Source organism: Apodemus sylvaticus, chromosome 6 (genome assembly GCF_947179515.1).
Source record: "Apodemus sylvaticus chromosome 6, mApoSyl1.1, whole genome shotgun sequence".
NCBI lineage: Eukaryota > Metazoa > Chordata > Mammalia > Rodentia > Muridae > Apodemus > Apodemus sylvaticus.
The window spans coordinates 70,646,710-70,668,740 of NC_067477.1; the positions used below are offsets into that span (position 1 = coordinate 70,646,710).

Genomic DNA, 22,031 nt, shown 5'->3' on the forward strand with positions numbered 1-22,031 from the left:
TGCATTTCCCTAATGACTAATGATGTTGACATTTTTTAAGGTGCTTCTTGGCCATTCTTAGTTCTTCATGTGAAAATTCTTTGTTTAGCTCTGTACCCAATTTTTTAATAGGGTTATTTGGCTCTCTGGAGTCTAACTTCTTGAGTTCTTTGTATATATTGGATATTAGCCCTCTGTTGCATGTAGAATTGGTGAAGATCCTTTCCCAATTTGTTGGTTGCCATTTTGTCCTTTTGACAGTGTCCTTTGCCTTACAGAAACTTTGTAATTTTATGAGGTTCCATTTGTCAATTCTTTTTTTTTTTTTTTTTTTTTGGTTTTTGGATTTGGTTTTTTCCGAGACAGCGAGACAGTTTCTCTGTATAGCCCTGGCTGTCCTAGAGCTCACTCTGTAGACCAGCCTGGCCTCGAACTCAGAAATCTGCCTGCCTCTGCCTCCCAGAGTGCTGGGATTACAGGCGTGTGCCACCACCACCCAGCCCATTTGTCAATTCTTGATCTTAGAGCATAAGCTATTGGTGTTCTACTCAGGAACTTTTCCCCTGTGCCCATATCCTCAAGGATCGTCCCCAGTTTCTTTTCTATTAGTTTCAGTGTGTCTAGTTTTATGTGGAGGTCCTTGATCCACTTGGAGTTAAGCTTAGTACAAGGAGATAAAAATGGATCAATTCGCATTCTTCTGCAAGCTGACCTCCAGTTAAGCCAGTACTATTTGTTGAAAAGGCTATCTTTTTTCCACTGGATGGTTTTAACTCCTTTGTCAAAGATCAAGTGACCATAGGTCTGTGGGTTCATTTCTGGGTCTTCAGTCCCATTCCATTGATCTACCTGCCTGTCACTGTACCAGAGAACCCCTACAGCTATAAACAACTTCAGCAAAGTGGCTGGTTATAAAATCAACTCAAGCAAATCAATAGCAGCCTTCCTATATGCAAAGGATAAGCAGGCTGAGAAAGAAATTAGGGAAATGACACCCTTCACAATAGCCACAAACAATATAAAGTATCGTGGGGTGACTCTAACCAAACAAGTGAAAGATCTGTATGACAAGAACATACAGGTCTCTGAAGAAGGAAACACTTGCAAGTAAAGCTGTTTGGGCAAAAGGAAATACTGTGTGGCATACTGTGATACACTACAGCTTCCACCAAGAAAAAAGTTTGGGTTCCTTTTTAATTTTCTTTTCTTTTGTGGGGTGTGGGAAGGTTACAAAGGTAGAGGGCAGATATGACAAGATTGAGAAATGAGTGGGATTGGGGTGGATGATGTGAAATTTACAAAGAATCAACAAAAATAGCACTAAATACATATACAAAATGAAACTGATGTTTAATGTCCTGAGGGTATGTCTCAATGTGCTTGCTTAACATACACAAGGCCCTGAGTTTGATCCAGGATTGAGAGGTGGAATTAAAAGAAAAAGGAACTGTTTTAAATCACATGAGAACTACATCAATTCAAACAATGAAACAGCTGAAAGAGCAGCTTAGGAAGAAGGCTTACTCTGGCTCACATGTCTAGGGTACACCCCACTGTGGGCTCACATGTCTAGGGTATACACCACTGTACACTCACATGTCTAGGGTACACTTCACTGTGGGCTCACATGTCTAGGGTACACTCCACTGTGGGCTCACATATCTAGGGTACACCCACTGTGGGCTCACATGTCTAGGGTACACTCCACTGTGGGCTCACATGACTAGGGTACACCCACTGTGGGCTCACATGTCTAGGGTACACTCCACTGTGGGCTCACATGTCTAGGGTACACTCCACTGTGGGCTCACATGTCTAGGGTACACTCCACTGTGAGCTCACATGTCTAGGGTACACTCCACTGTGGGCTCACATGTCTAGGGTACACTCCACTGTGGGCTCACATGTCTAGGGTACACTCCACTGTGGGCTCACATGTCTAGGGTACACTCCACTGTGGGCTCACATGTCTAGGGTACACCTACTGTGGGCTCACATGTCTAGGGTACACTCCACTGTGGGCTCACATGTCTAGGGTATGCCCACTGTGGGCTCACATGTCTAGGGTACACTCCACTGTGGGCTCACATGTCTAGGGTACACCCCACTGTGGGCTCACATGTCTAGGGTACACTCCACTGTGGGCTCACATGTCTAGGGTACACCCCACCATGGGCTTGCAGATCTAGGGTACACCCCACTGTGGGCACACATGTCTAGGGCACACACACTGTGGTGGAAGGTCATGGCTGCTCAAGCTGTAAGCACCCAGTCACACTGAATCCAGTCAGGATGTAGAAAAAGATGAATGTTTGTGCTCAGTCCACCAGCCCTGCTCTGTCAGTCTGGGCCCCAGGCACATGTTGTGACACTGCCCGTGTTTAGTGTGGGTCTTTCCAGCTCAGCCTAATCCACAGAGTGCCTCGCAGACATGCTCAGAATCTGCCTTGGCAGTCAGTATTGACCATCACAATGCAGACACAAGATTCTCATGTGGCTATGTCAGTATCAGGCAGACCTCAAAATGACAAGTTTGCCAGAGACATGGAGGAAGAATTCAAAACAATAGGTCAATTCACAAGGAAGGTGTAACACTTCAAAACATGTGCATGTAATAATAGAGCTTCCAAATATGTGAGGCAAAATCTAAACCTTCTTTTACTTATGACATTATCAAATGACAAGGCAAAAAAATCAAGACATACAAGACTTAGACATCGCTGCCAATAACTCTAAGTGAAAAATACAAAACATTAGCTCTAGTTAAAGTACATCCTACATATCCAAAGGGCCTGCGAAAGTACTATAAAACACATTCTCTGCCCAAAATAAATATGATAAAGATCTTAGAAAGATCCAACAATGCTGAGAAACTGATAATACTACATACATCTATAAAGAACAGGAGGAAATAAATTAGAAAATTGGAACTGATTAACAATGAAAACCTAAAGAGAATCACAATTTGTGGGGCTCTGAGCAAATGCTAGTGATGAAGGTACTATGCTTTGCTTTTGTTTGTATGGTGTAAGGGTGCTTGTGCACACTTGTGCATGTGCCTGTGGTATGTGTGTGTGTGTGTGTGTGTGTGTGTGCGTGCACAGGCGCATGTGTGTGTGCATGTGCGTGTGTGTGTGTGTGTGTGTGTGTGTGTGTGTGTGCGCGTGCGCGCGGTCATGTGTGCGTGTGTGGGTGTGCATGTGTGTGTGCGCGTGATTTATTTGGGGAAGGGGTTGCAAGGGTAAGAGGCAGATATGAGAAAACGGGGATGGTGAGTGAGGCTGGAGTGCATGATGTGAAACTCACAAAGAATCAATAAAAACGGGTTTTTTTTTTCATTTAGAAAAAGTAGATCTCACACTCAAAAAAAAAAAAAAAAGTACATCCTTAATTACTTGTATTTTAAAAAGAAGAACTCTGCCAGGGGCTGGAGAGAAGGCTCGGTGACTAAGAGTGCTCACTGCTCTTGCAAAGGACCTGGGCTTAACTTCCTGTGTTCACATGGTGGCTCCCAACCACCTGTAACTCTAGTTACAGAGGATCTCATACCCTCTTCTGGTCTGTGTGAACTCCTGTACATACATGGTGCACATAAATTCATACAAGTTCATACCTATACACAAACATTAATAAACAAATATCATCTTTAAAAATGAATCCTGAAAACCCAATTATCTAAGTTTCTGCCTTAAGAATCTAGAAAAAGAACCGTAAACTAAACCTCAATAATCAAAAGCAAGAAAATAATAAAGAGCCAGAAAGCCATAAAACAGTGGACATAGAATACAGAATATTCGAAGCACAGATTATGAACAAATAACTAATTAGGAATAAAGAAGGCATTCCACATGCTATAGTGACCTTAAAATATAACAAAGGAACACATAATCAAATTGCCCACATTATACAACTTGTCTTTTCCCCAAACCCTTTAACGATTTCTAAGCTAAGCTTTTGCCAAAAATTGAGAATGAGTAAACTCAGCTGAAGTGTTCAGATGGCGACTGACTCTGCAGATCCCATCTGTACGGGGCAGGCAACTGACTATATTTTCTTTATTCTATATATTCCAGCAACAGAGGAAAGAAAGGCTGGAACAGACAACGGAGGTCACAAGCACACAGGATTGGTGAGGAGGGGGATTGGGTCACAAGACTATAATAACAACAGGACCTGGGTGGGAAGAGAAGGAAATGTAGCCAAAGGTTTAACAACTGGAACAGTATGAGGACTCTGGCCCAAAGATCAAAAAGAACATTATTCAATGCTTCACTAACACAAGTGTCGGAAAGACAAAGATGTTATAGGAAAGAAAGAATCTCAGAGATCATGGCCTATTCTTTAGTTGCACAATCATCTGACAATAAAATGGAAATATTCGTCATTATAGTGAACAACCCATAGCGTGATACCAGGCCCAATGCAGAGTCTGAACATATAAGGGATGACTGTAAACTGGTGGGACAGAGTTAACAGTTACCTAAAATACCTCTCACCTACTAAGAAAAAGTAGTTTATTCTAAGAAAACTATAAATGAAATATAGTCCACTTGGTTTATTTAGATTATCATACGTGATATCCTTTGATAGGAACGAAGCTGACTGAACATGCACTATATATACAGAATCTCATGCAGTAAAAATAATAATAAACACTCCTGTTGTAAAATAATTTACATCACAATAACTATCATGGCTCAATATACATTGATTTACAACTGAAGAATTTCTACATGGTCCCTATAATTCATAATTAACCACTGTGAGATTAACCATGAATCTAAAAAGACAGGAAAATACAGACTCTCTTCCTACAACAGACTCAGAAGATGATACAAAAGAAAACAACAGATTGTTACACTAAGATGCAACAGAAGACTAAATTGGTGGAATTTGGTCTCTGTACAACATTAGCAATTACACATTCTACATATCTAGTAGGCTCCTTTGTGAGATATCCTGACTATAAATTTTAACAATTCTTATCATTAACCGTATCCTTGCCATAGTAAAATAATATTTAATGCAACTTTCTTACCTGTCTCAATAGTTTCTCAATGGCTGACATTACCATAAGGCCTCTCCAAACCAGTGGCTCAGTCTCTTCAACCAAAAAGCCCATTGACATACTACAACGTTAATGCAAAAATAAAATTCAATTGTACAAGTTAATAGTATTCTTATGAAAGTACAAAATTTCAAAAATACACTCACCAAGCAATACCATAATTCAAAAGAGGCCTCATTAAGTTATCTGGAATAAGATAGAAAAAAATCTCTGTTAGAAGAGTATAACATTGTCCATAAGCACTTTATACACATATGGTTTGTAGAATAGTTAGGTTGGGCTAATTAACTTATGCATTACCACTTATTTCTGTTATTATTTCTATGAGGTTAGAACACTTAAATCTACTTTCTGCAATTTCTTTGATGAAGAAACCATGCACTCTTGCTTTTTGTATTCTCCCTGGTGAGGATTAATCTTCTTTGCCACTTGCCTGGTTAGAATCACCCTGGACACTGCTCTGACTATTTCCAGAGGGTGTTTCCATGGAAGCTCAAGGACAATGGAAGACCCACCCTGCATGTGGGCAGCACTAAGCCCTGTGCAAAGGTCCTAGGCTGGAGAAAAAGGAGCAAGAATAAAACTCTAACATCCATCTCCTGCTCCTCACCACAATTTACTAAATCTCACACTGAAGGCCAAAAAGAACCTTTCCTCCTATGAATTACTTTTTGTCAGGTATTCTGTAACAAGAATAAGAAAAACCACTAATACAATCCTTAGCCTCTCATCAAAAAGTATTAGAATTTCATCTCTTTTCTACATTAAAACTCTCTGACAGGTCTTGTCCTAGTACATGCATTGTGCCAGGACTTAGCCTGGAGAGTCCATCTGATCCTACCATTCACATAGCTTCCCCAATGCCTGGTTCTATCCCAGGTCGAGCATCCAGGTGCCTTAGCCAAGTTTGAGCAGTACCACTCCCAATCTCCAGGCTTTGGCCAGGAAATACATGACCTTCAACCTCCAGACTTCAGCCAGGATATACATCCTGCTACCAGCGGAGGTACATAGAGTCAGCTTGGTGTGGGCTTGGGGCCTTCACTCTGACATTCTAGTCTATTTGGTATGGGAAGGTACTCTGCAGGTTATGAAAAGAGAAACCTGGACCCAACCCAGACACAAAGTCCTCCACTTGACTTTTCCTGCCTGTACAATGTGCTGGAGCAATGGTGGCCAATGATGTGATTTAACCTGAGTCCTGTTCCACAAGAGGGAGCTCATGCCCTACACTGCCTGAATGGCCAGAAACTGGAGATTGAATAGCCCAGAGACCTAAGGAAGACCCAAACACTACTGGCAAAACAATCAAACAAACAATCGCAATATTCTGCTACACTCATATATCAGTGACTTGTCCAGCCATCATCAGAGAGGCTTCTTCCTGGGTAGCAGATGGGAATGGATACAGAGACCCAGTAGGAGTCAGAGGGGATGGAGAATATCAAAAGAATGTGGCCAATCAAATCAACAGATATACATCTGACAGAGGAGTAATATCTAGAATACAGAAAGAACTCAAAAATCAATCATAAAAGCAAATGGCCCATTCAAAATAATAGCAATGGAGCTTAACAGATAGTTCTCAAGAGAAATAAAAATGGCTAAGAAATATCTTTTTTGAAAAAGGTTCATCATAGTTAGGGAAATACGAAATCAAACAACTTTGAGGTTTCTTCTTACCCCAGTCAGAATGGTTATAGATAGATAGATAGATAGATAGATAGATAGATAGATAGATAGATAGATAACACAGACACAACAAATACTGGCAAGGACGTGGGGAAAGGGAAATCCCCATTGACAGTAGGATTGCAAATTACAGCCACTCCAGAAATCAGTATGCAGAATTCTCAAAAAGCTAAAATTGTATCTACCATATGACCCAGCTATGTCACTCTTCAACATATGCCCAAAGAATTCAACATGGTGGGTACTGAAACAAAGCCAACTACTCTGGGCTAGTGAGGCAGTGGATCTTAAAGGAGAGCCCACTGTCACTTCATGGAACGAGCATAATTCTTAACGGCATTCTAACTATGTGTCATACACACAGGTAAGTGTGGCTTTCCTCTTTTCCCTTTGTACCATCTTGCTACCCTCCATTTCACTAGCTCCTGACCTAAGCTGAAAGTCAGCTAACCTCTTTTCCAATAAAAGCTCTCACCTCTTCCAACTATATATTACTCAACCAAAACACACTTCTCAGATGGAGAGATTCTATTAGGAAAACAACTTGACTCAGAAAAATTATGTTATAAATTTAAGCTTGCAGGTTCTGGGGAAACTAGATCCATCTTTCCTACCCTATACTCTACCTCACCTCAAAAATTATTCATTTAAGAGCTATTTAAAAATGAGTCAAACTGGAGAGATGGCTCAGCGGTTAAGAGCACTGACTGCTCCTCCAAAGGTCCTAAGTTCAAATCCCAGCAACCACATGGTGGCTCACAACCATCCATAATGAGATCTGATGCCCTTTTCTGGGGTATCTGAAGACAGCTACAGTGTACTTATATAGAATAAATAAATAAATCATTAAAAAATTTTTAAAAATTTTTAAAAAAGACCTCAATCTAAGAGCTGAAAATTTTAAACTGCTAAAGGGAAAAGTAGAGGGAACACTTCAAAATAGAAGCACAGGCAAAGACTTTTTGAAAAGGACTCCAATACTCAGGAAATAATCCCAAGAACTGACAGAATTGACAGGGTTGCATGAAATTAAAAAGCTGCATAGCAAATGAAACAATCACCACAGTGAAGATGCAGTTTACATAGTAAAAATAATTTTTTCAACTGTGTATCGATAGAGGATTAACATTAAAGATTAACATTAACATGTAAGGAAATGCAAAACTTAAATCTTTTAAACTAAATCATCTTCTCAATATATGAACTAATGAACTAAATGGTTCTCAAAAGAAGTCAGGCAGAAGTGGGTTACAAGTAAAACCCAAAGTTTTATTGGCCAATGTGTACGAAGAAGCTTTAACAAAACCCATCATTTTGCATACAGACCTAAAAAAATTAAAGTAGTAATATTTTTAAACAAAAGCTAACTTTTGTTAAAACAGAAACAGCTAGTTCAATAGAATACAAACGACAAAAATCATACTCTTGTCTGTGAACATAGTGAACGAAAAAATCCTATCTAGGGCTGCTAGTGGTAAAAACCACAGTTGACATACTTGTTTGTTATTTTACTGAGTTCCTGTTATCCCCAATCTTTCTGTTAATAAGGTAATATTTCTAGCGTTAACAAATTTATATGACATACAAAACTGGAGTATTCTTTAACTCAAATTTTTAAAATTATTTTCATTAGTAAAGCATGGTGGTATATGTCTTGCTGTGATAGGCCTGACCATGCTATTCTTTGGAGGAATATGGACTTTAGAACTGTGGATTAGAAAAGCAATCAAATGCTTTAAGTGGGACTGAATGGATCATGTAGAATGGAAGACAACAGTGCTGAGGGTAATTTGAGCTGTAAGAGCCAGGCTTAAGAGATTTCAGAAGAGAAGAATATATACATATGTGGCCTACAGGCATTGTTGTTTGGTTAAGAATCTGGTTGCTTTTTGCACTTATACAAAAACTCTGCCTGATGCTATGCTGAATAGTATTAAACTAAAGGCACTGGCAGAGGAAATTTCAAAACAGCCTAGTATTGACTCTGTTGTGTGGTTACTGGTGTTCACACTTAGGCAGATCTATAATGAAAAGGAACACCCTGAACAAGAAAAATTACAAAATATACAGTTCAAGGAGAAATGGGGCACCAGGAAGTAGAATGGAGCTAAAGTCTGTGTTCAAGGAGATAAACAGATTAAGTAAAAGCCTGATGTTAGATGGAATGAAGGGAGTAATAACCTTGGGGGTGGGGGTGGGGGGGAAAACCCCACCCAGCTAAAGCTTCCAACTTGTGAAAAGGAATTTAAAAAAATCTTAGTGCCAGGGGTAGTGGCACAGACCTTTAATCCCAGCACTCCTGAGGCAAAGTCAAGCAGATCTCTAAATGCAAGGCCAACCAGGCCTACCAAATGAGTTTCAGGATAGCCAAGCTTAGGCAGTGAAGGAAACCAGTGACAACAGAGAGCTGATAAAGATGTAAGTGAATAAGGAGATGGTGTTCCAACTCTAGCAAGCAGGAGAATGTGGCAGCTTCAGGTCCATGGTTCTGGATTTAGAGTAAAGGGGAGAAGAAATGGGTTATGGACTCACCCTCTACAACTAAGGAAACCACCAAGGTCAGGTATGTCTCTGCATGGAAGCCTAGAAACATCAGTGTGTGAAGCTGTGAGGGTGAAGCCTGGATTTCCTTTGAGATCCCAACACATTAGAGCTGTGGGATAACAGCCTAGGAGAGTTGCTAACAGGAAGTGAAGTCAGCCCAAGAGAAAGAAGTCTGTTGCAGTCAGCAAAGCTGAAAGGAGCTAAAGTTGTGAAGAGTGTTCTGATATGGGAGGCATGGAATGGAGACATGGAGATACAGAATTTGGAGTTTGCTTGGCTGATTTTCATTCTTGCTTTGGTCCAATACATGCACATTATGTTCTCTGCCTTCCTTTTGGAATGGTAATGTATATTCTGTTGGAAGCTTGTGAGCGGAATTTCATTTTGATTTTACATGAGTTACAGGTAGGAAATTGTCATGAGTCCTGGAAGAGACTTTGGACTTTTAAACAAATTTGAAACTGTTAGACTGAATACATTTTACATTTTGATATGTCTAAAAACCTAAGGAGTCTAGGAAGTAGAATGTGGAGGTTTGCATAAAAATGGCCCCCAAAGGCCCATAGGGAGTGGCGCCATTAAGAAATGTGGCCTTGTTGGAGTATATGGCTTTGTTGGAGGAAGTGTGTCACTGGGGAAGCTGGCTTTGAGGTCTCACATGCTCAAGCCATGCCCAGTGTGACATTCATTCCCTGCTGATCCAGATGTACATCTTAGCTCCTCCTCCAGCATCACATTTGCCTGCACACTGCCATGCTTCCCACCATGATGACAACGGACTAAACCTCTGTAACTGTAAGGCAGCCCCAATTAAATGTTTGCCTTTATAAGAGTTGTTGTAGTCAATACAAATCAAAATAACCCTGAGATTTTACCTCACACCAGTCAGAATGGCTAAGGTTAAAAACTCAGGAGACAGCAGGTGTTGGCGAGGATGTGGAGAAAGAGGAACACTCCTCCACTGCTGATGGGGCTGTAAGATGGTACAACCACTTTGGAAATCAGTCTAGTGGTTCCTCAGAAAACTGGACATGACACTTCCGGAGGACCCTGCTATACCTCTCCTGGGCATATACCCAAAGGATTCCCCGGCATGCAATAAAGACACATGCTCCATTATGTTCATAACAGCCTTATTTATAATAGCCAGAAGCTGGAAAGAACCCAGATGTCCCTCAATGGAGGAATCGATACAAAAAAATGTGGTATATTTACACAATGGAATACTACTCAGCAATTAAAAACAATGAATTCACGAAATTTTTAGGCAAATGGTTGGATCTGGAAATTATCATCCTAAGTGAGGTAACCCAATCACAAAAGAATACACATGGAATGCAATCTCTGATAAGTGGATATTAATTAGCCCAGAAGCTCTGAAAACCCAAGGCACAATTAGCATAACAAGTGACTCCCATGAAGAAGTAAGGAGAGGGTCCTGATTCTGGAAAGACTTGATCTAGCATTGGAGGGGAGTATCAGGACAGAGAAAAAGGAGAGAGGTGATTGGAGAATGAGTGGAGAGAAGAAGGTTTATGGGACATATGGGGAGGGGGGAACTGGGAAAGGGGAAATCATTTGGAATGTAAAAAAAGCATATAGAAAATAAAAATATATAATTTTAAAAAACACAGAGTTGCTGTAGTCATGGCAATAGAAACTCTAATACACCATCTTTATTCCTAGCACATGCCTCATCACAGCAATAGAAACTCTAATACACCATCTTTATTCCTAGCACTTGGAGTTTGAGGATAGCCTGGTCTACAGAGTGAGTTTCAGAACAGCCAGGGCTACATACAAAAGACCCTGTCTCACAAAACCCCTCCCAATTATTTTTATTTATTCTATCAAGGGGCTGATATAGTGGGTGGGCAAGTACAAGTCATAATACAGTGCAGATATTAAAGGACAATTGTGAGGAGTCCATTCTCTCCTTCCACCTTTATGTGGGTTTCAGGGATCAAATTCAACTTTCCACGCTTGAATAGAAAGCACCTGTATCATCTTGAGGACCCTAAACTAGTCTTTCTTTTAAAATTTCTGTCTTGGTCAGTTGTCCTATTACTGTGAAGAAACATCATGACCATCACAACTTTTATCAAAGAAATGATTTAATTGGGGCTGGCTTAGAGTTTCAGAGGTTTAGTCCATTACCAATATGGTGGGGAGTGTGATGGCACACGGGCAGACATAGTGCTGGAGAAGCAGCTGAGAGTTCTGCATCTAGATCTGCAGGTAGCAGGAAAAGAGCCGCTGGGACTGGCTTGAGCTTTTGAAACCCCAAGCCCACCCCTAGTGTCACACTTCCTTCAAAAAGGCCACACCTCCTACCATTCCCTGATGATTGAATATTCAAATATATGAGGCTTGGAGGCCTTTCTTATCCATTCCTTTTCAGTGGGAACTGGGAGGCATGGATTAGAGGCAGCCCTGAGCTGGAATTTGAAGCCACCAGGAAAGATACAAAGTGGTGTAGGACACAGAGGGATGGGAAAGATATCCCTAGCCAAGACTGCACTATTCTGCTGACTTAGTTCTCACAGGTGTGTACACGGCGAACATGAGCCTAATAGTATTATGACTGCCAGCATAGAGAGACCATAGGACTTAAGTAGAACAGACACAGAACCATGACATGGGCCTTAGTGTGGCCTACAGAACATGTGATTACAACAATGACAAACACAGATGATTTTGAAAGAAAAGGAACAGACACAAAGCATAAAAATGAAAATTACTTTAAAACTGCTGAGAATTATTATAATACTATTACATAATAAAAGTAACATAAAGGTATAGCTGCAGAATTGAAATAAACATGTTATAATTAAAACAATAAAAAAAAACACGTTACTAATAAATACTAAGAGGCAATCCTTGCCACAAATGTTTAGTACAGATATTCTAAGCCTTACTCTACTACCATCTGGCTAAACTAGAAGTCTGAGAGTTTGCATGGCCCATATGGCAGCATTAGCAGATAAAAAGTCAAGGTACAAAAGAAGTAAGCAGAGACACCAACACTGGTAACACACAACAAAGTGAAATGTGCCCAGAGGAATGATACTAGGGAAGGCTGGAGGATGGTGACTTCAGGTCCAAAACGGTCTGTAAGCAGCAGAACTGCTGCCTGCTTTACAGAATCTCCTCTGTGGCGGATTAGATTATCAAAAAAAAAAAAAAAACAAAACAAAACAAAACAAAACAAAAAAAATCATACAATAGCTATATCTCTACAAAAAAGATATGTCAATTATCTTTATTTTTAAAGTTATACTTTAGAGGCTCAATGAATACTCACCATGTAAGAGAATGGGTTCCCTTCACTCATTGGCATATTTATTGAAGGCCTACTTAAGCCACAGAGAACAAAGCCAGGGACAGAAAGGCAAAAACAGCCAGACACAGGATCTCCTCATGAAAAATACAGTCTAGGTGGAGATAAATATTAATACTAACCACAAAATCACTATAGATCAGAGCTACAGCCAAAACCAGTCAACAAAAGCAGCTCTGATTTGGTCTAGTCCCTGATACCCTTGGAATAAAAGAAAACATCATAAATTTTCAAGGTAACCTAAAAGCTTGATAATTTTATAAATTTTATAATAATATTGGATATATTATTTATGAAGAGAAGAAAAGCACCATTTATCTAAAAAGCAATATTTGTGTAAAGAAAAGGCAAATTTACTTTCTTACTCTGTTTTTCAAATAAGCAAAAGAAGATCTGCTGTGGTAAACAAATACACTGATACACATATATTCTGTGAGACTGTTGAATCAACTAACATATTTATGACTTCACATGTTTATTCTTTGTGACAAGAACATATAAAATCTACTCCAAGTACTTCCAAGCAATAGCTCATCACGAGCTGCAGTCACTATGCTGCACAGATCTCTTGCACTCACTATCTATTCCTATGTAATGAAAACTCTGCACTTCTGAGCACAAGGCAGCTCCACATGCAGCTGCTGCCCGCTCCTCAATCCCCAGGAACAAAAGTTGACTTTCTGAGTCTATGAATCTTGTTCTTAGGGATTTGTTGTGAGTGAAATAACACACTAACACAGTATTTTGTGTGATACACTTCTTGTGCCTGGCTTATTTCACTAAGCAGAATATTTTCTAGGGCCATTCAAGTGGTAGAAAATGGAAGGCTACTATCCTTCTGTGGCTGAGCAGTAGTCTACTGTAAACAGAAACGACATTTTCTGTAGCAATTCATCTGCTGCCTAACATTTTTTCAGCATCTTGATTTTCTTAAATAATATAGAAGGGCAGAAGTCATCAACATACAGATATAATTCCTTCAGATTTCTACCCAAACATGTTTCTAGAATACATGGGAATTGGTTTTGGGTTTTTTTTTTTTCCTTTTTTGTACCATTCACGCTGTTTTCCATCATCACTCTACAAGTTACATTTCTAACAGCAGTGGAGCACGGGTTCCCCTTTTCTACATCCACACTATGACTCTCCCTTTATGCTTGTGGTTCCTGTTTTTGTTTTTGTTTTGTTTTGTTTTTAATGGAATCTCATGTAGCCCAGGTTTGCTCAGAACTTTGGCTCCACTGCCTCATCCTCTTTAGTATTTGCCTACCAGTGTGCACTACTGTTCATCATTGTGAACATCACAATTCTACGAGGTGTGAAGTGAGAGCACATTGTAGCTTTAATTTGCATTTCTCCATGCTCATAAGTGGCACTGTATGCTTCTTCGTATACTTGATGGACCATTTATTTGTTTATCTTGTTTGAGAAATATCTCCCCAAATCTCCTGCCCACTTTCCAATCAGACTACTTGTTTCCTTGCTACTGAATTTCTTACATGGTTTAACCCTTTGCCACATACATGGTTTGCAAACATTCCATGATCCATCAGTTAAGAGGAAAAAAATATAAGATAGTCTCATGCTTATAAAACCTAAGTTGAAGTGTAAGACATAGCTTGACTTTTAAACAAACATTCAAATACCTGGAACAATGCCAATATTTAAAAAGTTCTAAAACACAGTGTTTTAATAATATTTGGATCTCTAAGAAATAGCCAATGCCCATTAAATCTTAAAATGTTTTTCCACAAAACATTTCACTCCCAAAGAATGCTAAGTTAGTTTGCCTCTCTACATATAGTCATTCAGAATTATGAAGACAGTGACATGACCCCCTCTGAATGAGGCTGATAAATTTATGAGCATACAGTCATCCACGAAGGAGTAAGTTTTAAATTTCAGTCTCCTAAAAGCAAAAACCTAACTTATCAAAGCAGAATGATAACTATTATTCAGACTAAAAATATTATCTGCTTCTCCTTAACAGAAATGTGTGTGTGTGCATCTGTGTGTGTCTGTGTATCTGTGTGTGTGTGTCTGTGTGTGTGTGTCTGTGTGTTGTTAATGTTTGGGGGGGGGGGGGGTTGTTGCTGTTGTTCTTTGCTTTTTTTTTTTTATTTCAAAAGGCCTAACTGCATGTGTTCATGATACATCCTCAGGCTCATCTCTTTAATGTAACTTAGAAAATTTTTTATGCCAAAATTGTTGTCTATGTGTCCTAGTTTCATTTCTGGAATTGTGATAAAATAACCCAACAAAAATTGGTTATTTATTTTAGCCCATAATTTCAGGTCACAATTTTTCATGGCATGGAAGTGAAGGCAGGACCTTGAAGCGGCTAGTCATACTCACCCAGAATCACAAATGCCTGTGTGCTTACTTGTGCTTAGCACCTCTCTACACTGTTTACAGCCCCAGAACCCAAACATAGGCCTAGCGCTTCCCACAGTGGGTGGGTCTTCCTCCTCAATTAAAGCAGCAAGACCAGCACCCACTGACAAGCCCACAGTGGCATCCCGATCCAGACAGTCACTCACTGAGAATTTCTTTATGGGTGACTCTAAGTTGTGTCAACTTGACAATTAAAACTAACCATTATATTATAGTTCCTTATGTTTAATATCTAAAGTTGCATGTTTTGAAGCTGTTTTATAACTTTATAGTTTGCCATGTAAATCTTGTTATTGGTATAGATAATAAATAAATATTGAAATAAAAATTTACTTATATATTTTATTCATATTCAATTGATTCCAGATTAAATTCCCCTAAACAATTAACTTCAATTATAAAACTAGTTAAATTAAGTTACTAAGACCTACATTTACAAACCAAGCAAACTAATTCTCTAAAGCATCTCAACTGTGTCACATGGCTGCCTTGTAAACCGTAACAACCAAAATGTATCTAAAGCATAAACAACTCATGTAAATCAAGTAAAGCTAAGAAATGGCATAAAGCCAATTATCTTAATGTCAGCATGCCTTAAATGTTCTAACATGGCTGAAGAGCTTGAGAAAATAATTTTACATTTTTCATATTAAAAGCCTCTAAGAAAAATAAAATGGTGACATAGAAGAGACTTAGACTCCCAGTGACGTTGTGTAATAGAAATGTTGCATCAATAGTGGTGACTACCAACCTCTCATGTGGAAAAGAAATTAGTTTCTTGTTTTGCTACGGTGGATTTCATCCATCTACAACAAAATGTCATCTCAATTCATATACAATATATTTTTAATTTGTACATAGATAAAATTACAAAATTACATAGATAAAATGGTATGTATAAAAATATTCCTAAATTGATTGAAAGTGGAATTATAAACATTTTCTGATAAAACTGAAGATTTACATGGAAAATATCTCTGATAAAATTGAAGAAATACATAGAAAAACACGTTAAAATTGACTATTTCGTAGAAAATTATACAGATAAAATGATAGGCATAAAAATATTTCTAAGTTTACTTAAAGTGGAATTATAAACATTTTCTGATGAAATTGAAGATTTACATGGAAGATATTTCTGATTAAACTGAAAAAATATATAGAAAAACATGTTAAAATTGAAGATTATCATGGGAAATTATACAGATACAATGATAGGCATAAAAATATTTCTAAGTGGATTAAAAGTGGAATTATAAACATTTTCTGATAAAATTGAAGGTTTATATGGAAAATATTTCTGATAAAATTGAAGAAATATATAGAAAAACATGTTAAAATTGAAAATTATCATAGAAAATAATACAGATAAAATGGTAGACATAAAAACATTACTACAGGCAGTGGTGGTGCACACCTTTAATCTCAGCACTTGTGAGGCAGAGGCAGGTGGATTTCTGAGTTTGAGGTCAGCCTGGTCTACTGAGTGAGTTGCAGGACAACCAGGGCTACGCAGAGAAACCCTGTCTTGAAAAACCAAAAACACAACAAAACAAAAAAACTCCAAAAACCAAACAAACAAAAACCATTACTAAATTAATTGGAAGAGGAATTACAAACATTTTTTGATAAAATTGAAAATTTACATGAAAAATACTTGTTAGTCTATTCCTTTTTACTGGGGAATTGAGTCCATTTATGTTAAGAGATATTAAGGAATAGTGATTGCTGTTATTTTTGGTGTTATTTTTATGTTTGTGTGGTTACTTTCTTTGGGGTTTGTTGGAAGATTACTTTCTTGCTTTTTCTAGGGTGTAGTTTCCCTCCTTGTATTGGCATTTTCTATCTATTATCCTTTGTAGGGCTGGATTTGTGGAAAGATATTATGTAAATTTGGTTTTATCATGAAATATCTTGGTTTCTCCATCTATGATGATTGAGAATTTTGCTGGGTATAGTAGCCTGGGCTGGCATTTGTGTTCTCTTAGGGTCTGTATGAGGTCTGCCCAGGATCTTCTAGCTTTTGTAGTCTCCAGTGAGAACTCTGGTGTAATTCTGATAGGTCTGACTTTTTAAGTTACTTGACCTTTTCCCCTTATTGCTTTTAATATTCTTTCTTTGTTTAGTGCATTTGGTATTTTAATTGTTATATGCCAGGCGGACTTTCTGTTCTGGTCCAATCTGTTTGGAGTTCTGAAGGCTTCTTTTATGTTCATGGCATCTCTTTCTATAGGTTAGGGAAGTTTTCTTCTATAATTTTGTTGAAGATATTTACTGGATTTACAATCCTTTAAGTTGTAAATCTTCGCTCTCTTCTATACCTGAAACCTTAGGTTTGGTCTTATCGTTGTGTCCTGGATTTTCTGGATGTTTTGAGTTACAAGCCTTTTGCATTTTGCATTTTCTTTGACTATAGAGTCAATGCTTTCTATGGTATCTTCAGAACCTGAGGTTCTTTCTCCTATCTCTTGTATTCTGTTGTTGATGCTTGCATCTATGACTCCTGATTTCTTTCCAAGATTTTCTATCTACAGAGTTTGTGATTTCTTTATTGTTTCTACTTCCACTTTTAGATCCTGGATGGTTTTGTTCAGTTCCTTCACTTGTTTGTTTGTGTTTTCCTGTAATTTTTTAAGGGATTTTCTTATTTCTTTAAGGGATTTTTGTGTTTCTTCTTTAAGGGCTTTTACCTGTTGACCTATGTTCTCCTGTATTTCTTTAAGGGAGTTATTTATGTCCTTCTTGAAGTCCTCTATCAGCATCATGAGATACGATTTTAAATCAAACTCTTGCTTTTCCAGTGTGTTTGGGGTATCCAGGACTTGCTGTGGAAGGAGAACTGGGTTCTGATGTTGCCAAATAGCCTTGGTTTCTGTTGGTAAGGTTCTTGCGCTTGCCTTTCACCTTCTATTTATCTCTGGTGTTAGTTGGTCTTGCTGTCTCTGGCTGGAGCTTGTCCCTCCTGTGGGCCTGTAAGCTTGTGTCTGTACTCCTGGGAGACCAACTCTCTTCTGGCAGGGTCTGTGCATAGAAGACCTTGGAGCCACCTGGCTCCCTGGTACAAATGGCAACCAGAAGATTCCTGTCCCAACAGCTCCAGTGATTATATGCCCTGTGTGCTCCTAGACTTTCCCCTTCATAAAGAAGGTGGAGATCTCACCTCTGCGCTCGGTGGTGAAAGCACTGCTGGAAGTATCATTCCCAGTTTTCTGAGGAATCGCCAGACTGACTTCCAGAGTGGTAGTACCAACTTGCAACCCCACCAGCAGTGGAGGAGTGTTCCTCTTTCTCCACATCCACACCAGCACCTGTTTTCTCCTGAGTTTTTGATCTTAGCCATTCTGACTGGTATGAGGTGAAATCTTAGGGTTGTTTTGATTTGCATTTCCCTGATGACTAAGGATGTTGAACATTTCTTTAGGAGCTTCTCAGCCATTCAATATTCCTCCAGTGAAAAATTTTTGTTTAGCTCTGTACCCCATTTTTATGGGGGATATTTGGCTCTCTGGAGTTCTTTGTATACCTTGGATATAAGCCCTCTGTCAGATGTAATGTTGGTAAAGATCTTTTCCCAATTTGTTGGTTGCCATTTTGTCCTTGGGCATATACCCAGAGGATTTCCCAGCATGTAATAAGAATACATGCTCTACTATGTTCATAGCAGTCCTATTTATAATAACCAGAAACTGGAAAAAACCCAGATGTCCCTCAACAGAGGAAGAGATACAGAAAATGTGGTATATATACACAATAGAGTACTATTCAGCCATTAGAAACAATGAATTTATGAAATTCTTAGACAAATGGATGGAACTGGAGAGTATCATCCTAAGTGAGGTAACCTAGTCTCAAAAGAACACTCATGGTATGCACTCACTGATAAATGGATATTAGCCTACAAGCTTGGAATACCCAAGACACAATGTACATATCAAATGGTGCCCAAGAAGAAGGAAGGAGTGGTCCCTGGTCCTGGAAAGGCTCAGTGCCACTGTGTAGGGGAATACCAGGACAGAGAAGTGGGAATTGGGGAACAGGGGGAGGGAAAATGGCTTATAGGACTTTTGGGGAGGGGGGATCTAGGAAAGGGAAAATCACTTGAAATGTAAATAAAGAATATATCAAATAAAAGATAACATTTAAAAAAAAAAAGACACCAACCAAAAAAATAATAAGTTAATAAGTTGGGTTTGACAGTACTTGGGAGCCAGAAACAGAATAAACAAACAAATAAATGATAACAGTAATGATGAAAAAAAAAAAAAAAAAAAAAAAGCTCTGCTGGGAGATCACTCTCTTCCCTTCAGTGCAGGTCGTGCACTGAAGGCTGTGGAGCCGCCTGGCTCACTGGTACAAATGGCGGCCAGAAGACTCCTGTCCCCGAAATCAATCCATTCTTATCTCCTCGTACAAAGCTCAAGTCCAAGTGGATCAAGGACCGCCACATAAAAATCAGATACATTGAAACTAACAGAAAAGAAAGTAGGAAAAAGCCTTGAGCACATGGGCACAGGGGAAAAGTTCCTGAACAGAACACTAATAGCTTATGCTCTAAGATCAAGAATTGACAAATGGGACCTCATAAAATTACAAAGATTCTGTAAGGCAAAGGACACTGTCAACAGGACAAAACAGAAACCAACAAATTGAAAAAAGATCTTTACCAGCCCTACATATGACAGAGGGCTAATGTCCAATATATACAGAGAACTCAAGAGTTAGACTTCAGAGAACCAAATAACCCTATTAAAAAATTGGGATACAGAGCTAAACAAAGAGTTTTGACCTGAGGGATACCAAATGGCTGAGAAGCACCTAAAGAAATGTTCAACGTCCTTAATCATCAGGGAAATACAAATCAAAACAACCCTAAAATTTTATTTCACACCAGTCAGAATGACTAAGATCAAAAACTCAGGAGACAGCAGGTGCTGGAGAGGATGTAGAGAAAGAGGAACACTCCTCCACGGCTAATGAGATTGCAAGCTGGTACAACCACTCTGGAAATCAGTTTGGCGGTTCCTCAGAAAATTGGGAATAATACTACCTGAGGACCTTGCTATACCACTCCTGGGCATATACCCAGAGGAGTCTCCAGCATGTAATAAGCACACATGCTCTACTATGTTCTTAGAAGCTTTATTTATAATAACCAGAAGCTGGAAAGAACCCAGATGTCCCTCAAAGAGGAATGATACAGAAAATGTGGTACATTTATATAATGGAGTACAGCTCAGCTATTAAAAACAGTGACTTCATGAAATTCTTAAGCAAATGGATGGAACTAGAAAATATCATCCTGAGTGAGGTAACCCAATCACAAAAGAACACATATGGTATGCACTCACTGATAAGTAGACATTAGCCCAGAAGCTTGACATACCCAAGATAGAATTCATAGACCAAATGGAGCTCAAGAAGAAGGAAGACCAAATTATGGATACTCTGGTCCTTCTTAGAAAGGGGAACAAAATACCCACTGTAGGAGATACAGAGACAAAATGTGGAGCAGAGGCTGAGGGAAAGACCATCCAGAGACTCCCCCTCTTAGGTATCCATCCCATATACAGTTACAAAACCCAGACACTATTGCGGATGCCAACAAGTGTTTGCTGACAGGAGCCTGATATAGCTATCACCTGGGAGGCTCTGCCAGTGCATGACATATACAGACAGGGACACTCTCAGCCAACCATTGAACTAAGCACTGGGTCCCCAATGGAAGACCTAGAGAAAGGACCCAAGGAGCTGAAGGGGTTTGCAGAGCCATAGAAGGAACAACAATTTGAACCACCCAGTACTGCCAGAACTCCCAGGGACTAAACCACCAACCAAAGAGTACACATGAAGGACCCATTGCTCTAGATGCATATGCAGCAGAGCCTTGTTGGACATCTAAGGGAGGAAAGGCCTTTGGTCCTGAGAAGGCTAGATGCCCCAGTACAGGGGAATGCCAGGGCAGGGAAGCAGGAGTGGGTAGATTGGTAAACAGGGGGAGTGGAGGGGTTAGGGGATTTGAGGGGTAGGGCGTAACCAGGAACGGGGACAACACTTAAAATGTAAATAAAGAATATATCTAATAAAAATATAGATGGCAAAAAAAGAAGATGATCTCTTTGTAAGTAATGCTGAGAATCAGTCTACATTTTTTAGCATGGGTAAAAGCAGCTAAATAGCAAAACAGAGAAATAAATATAGTAATCAAAATTCCAGGACTGCAAGATTGCTTTCATTGAATATGCATAGGTGAAACTGCAATGTATAAAGTAAGTATCTCACAGTAGTTAACTGTTGGACATCTTGGGGATAAGAAATTCAGACTCTGGGAGTAGGGAACAGAATTAACCAATAGGAGTAAAAGATGAGAGAATTCACAGAAAGAAGCAAATTGGCTCTCAGTTCACAGATGCTCTTTAAATGTATCGTCACAACTGGGGACTCGATCAGTCTAATTCTGAAGTCCAAGATCTTGCTGCCACAGGAACCTGCCAGAGCAGTTAAAAATCACGGGCCCATTTCCTCATTCTTTGAAAGTCCTGCTTGAGGCTATGATCTTCATGGAGTGGTTCTTACCTCGCCAACCCTCAGTCCTTCCCTCCTCTGACTTCTTACATATTACTTAAAGCACAGAAGTGCTAGCATGCAGTTTATTACACTGTCACATCTGAGTGTATTAACCAACAGCAAGCAGCTTGGGGACAATTCCCATCTTTATCCCAACATGACATAACAGCTTCATTACCGTTGCATTCAGCTATAATAGCTTTGAAAATGTAGTTAGAGGATTTCAATTGCTGACAAACCAACAGCACTAGTAAGTAAGAAGGAGAGGAGACCCAGTGGGACTCCTAGAGAACTTCCACAGTGTGTCTTAATGCTTCCACTCTAGATAGAACTGTTCTGCTCATAAAGCACCCACCTCCATGGGATTCAGTGGGGAAAAAAAAAACAGAAACTTATTCCACAGGACTGTAAACCATTACTAAACCACAGAGAGACCTCTGACTTTTGGCT

General features: G+C 39.2%; 1 protein-coding gene across 1 annotated transcript in view; it reads right to left on the minus strand.

Annotated features, from left to right (window-relative positions):
• The window catches only part of Nubpl (NUBP iron-sulfur cluster assembly factor, mitochondrial), a 221,917-nt gene that overhangs the window by 142,374 nt on the left and 57,512 nt on the right, over window positions 1-22,031 (minus strand). The window contains exons 5-6 of the mRNA XM_052185869.1: window positions 5,194-5,233; window positions 5,018-5,108 (exon numbers count right to left, since the gene is read on the minus strand). Coding sequence (XP_052041829.1) covers window positions 5,018-5,108; window positions 5,194-5,233 — 131 coding nt within the window. The remainder of the gene's footprint in view (window positions 1-5,017; window positions 5,109-5,193; window positions 5,234-22,031) is intronic.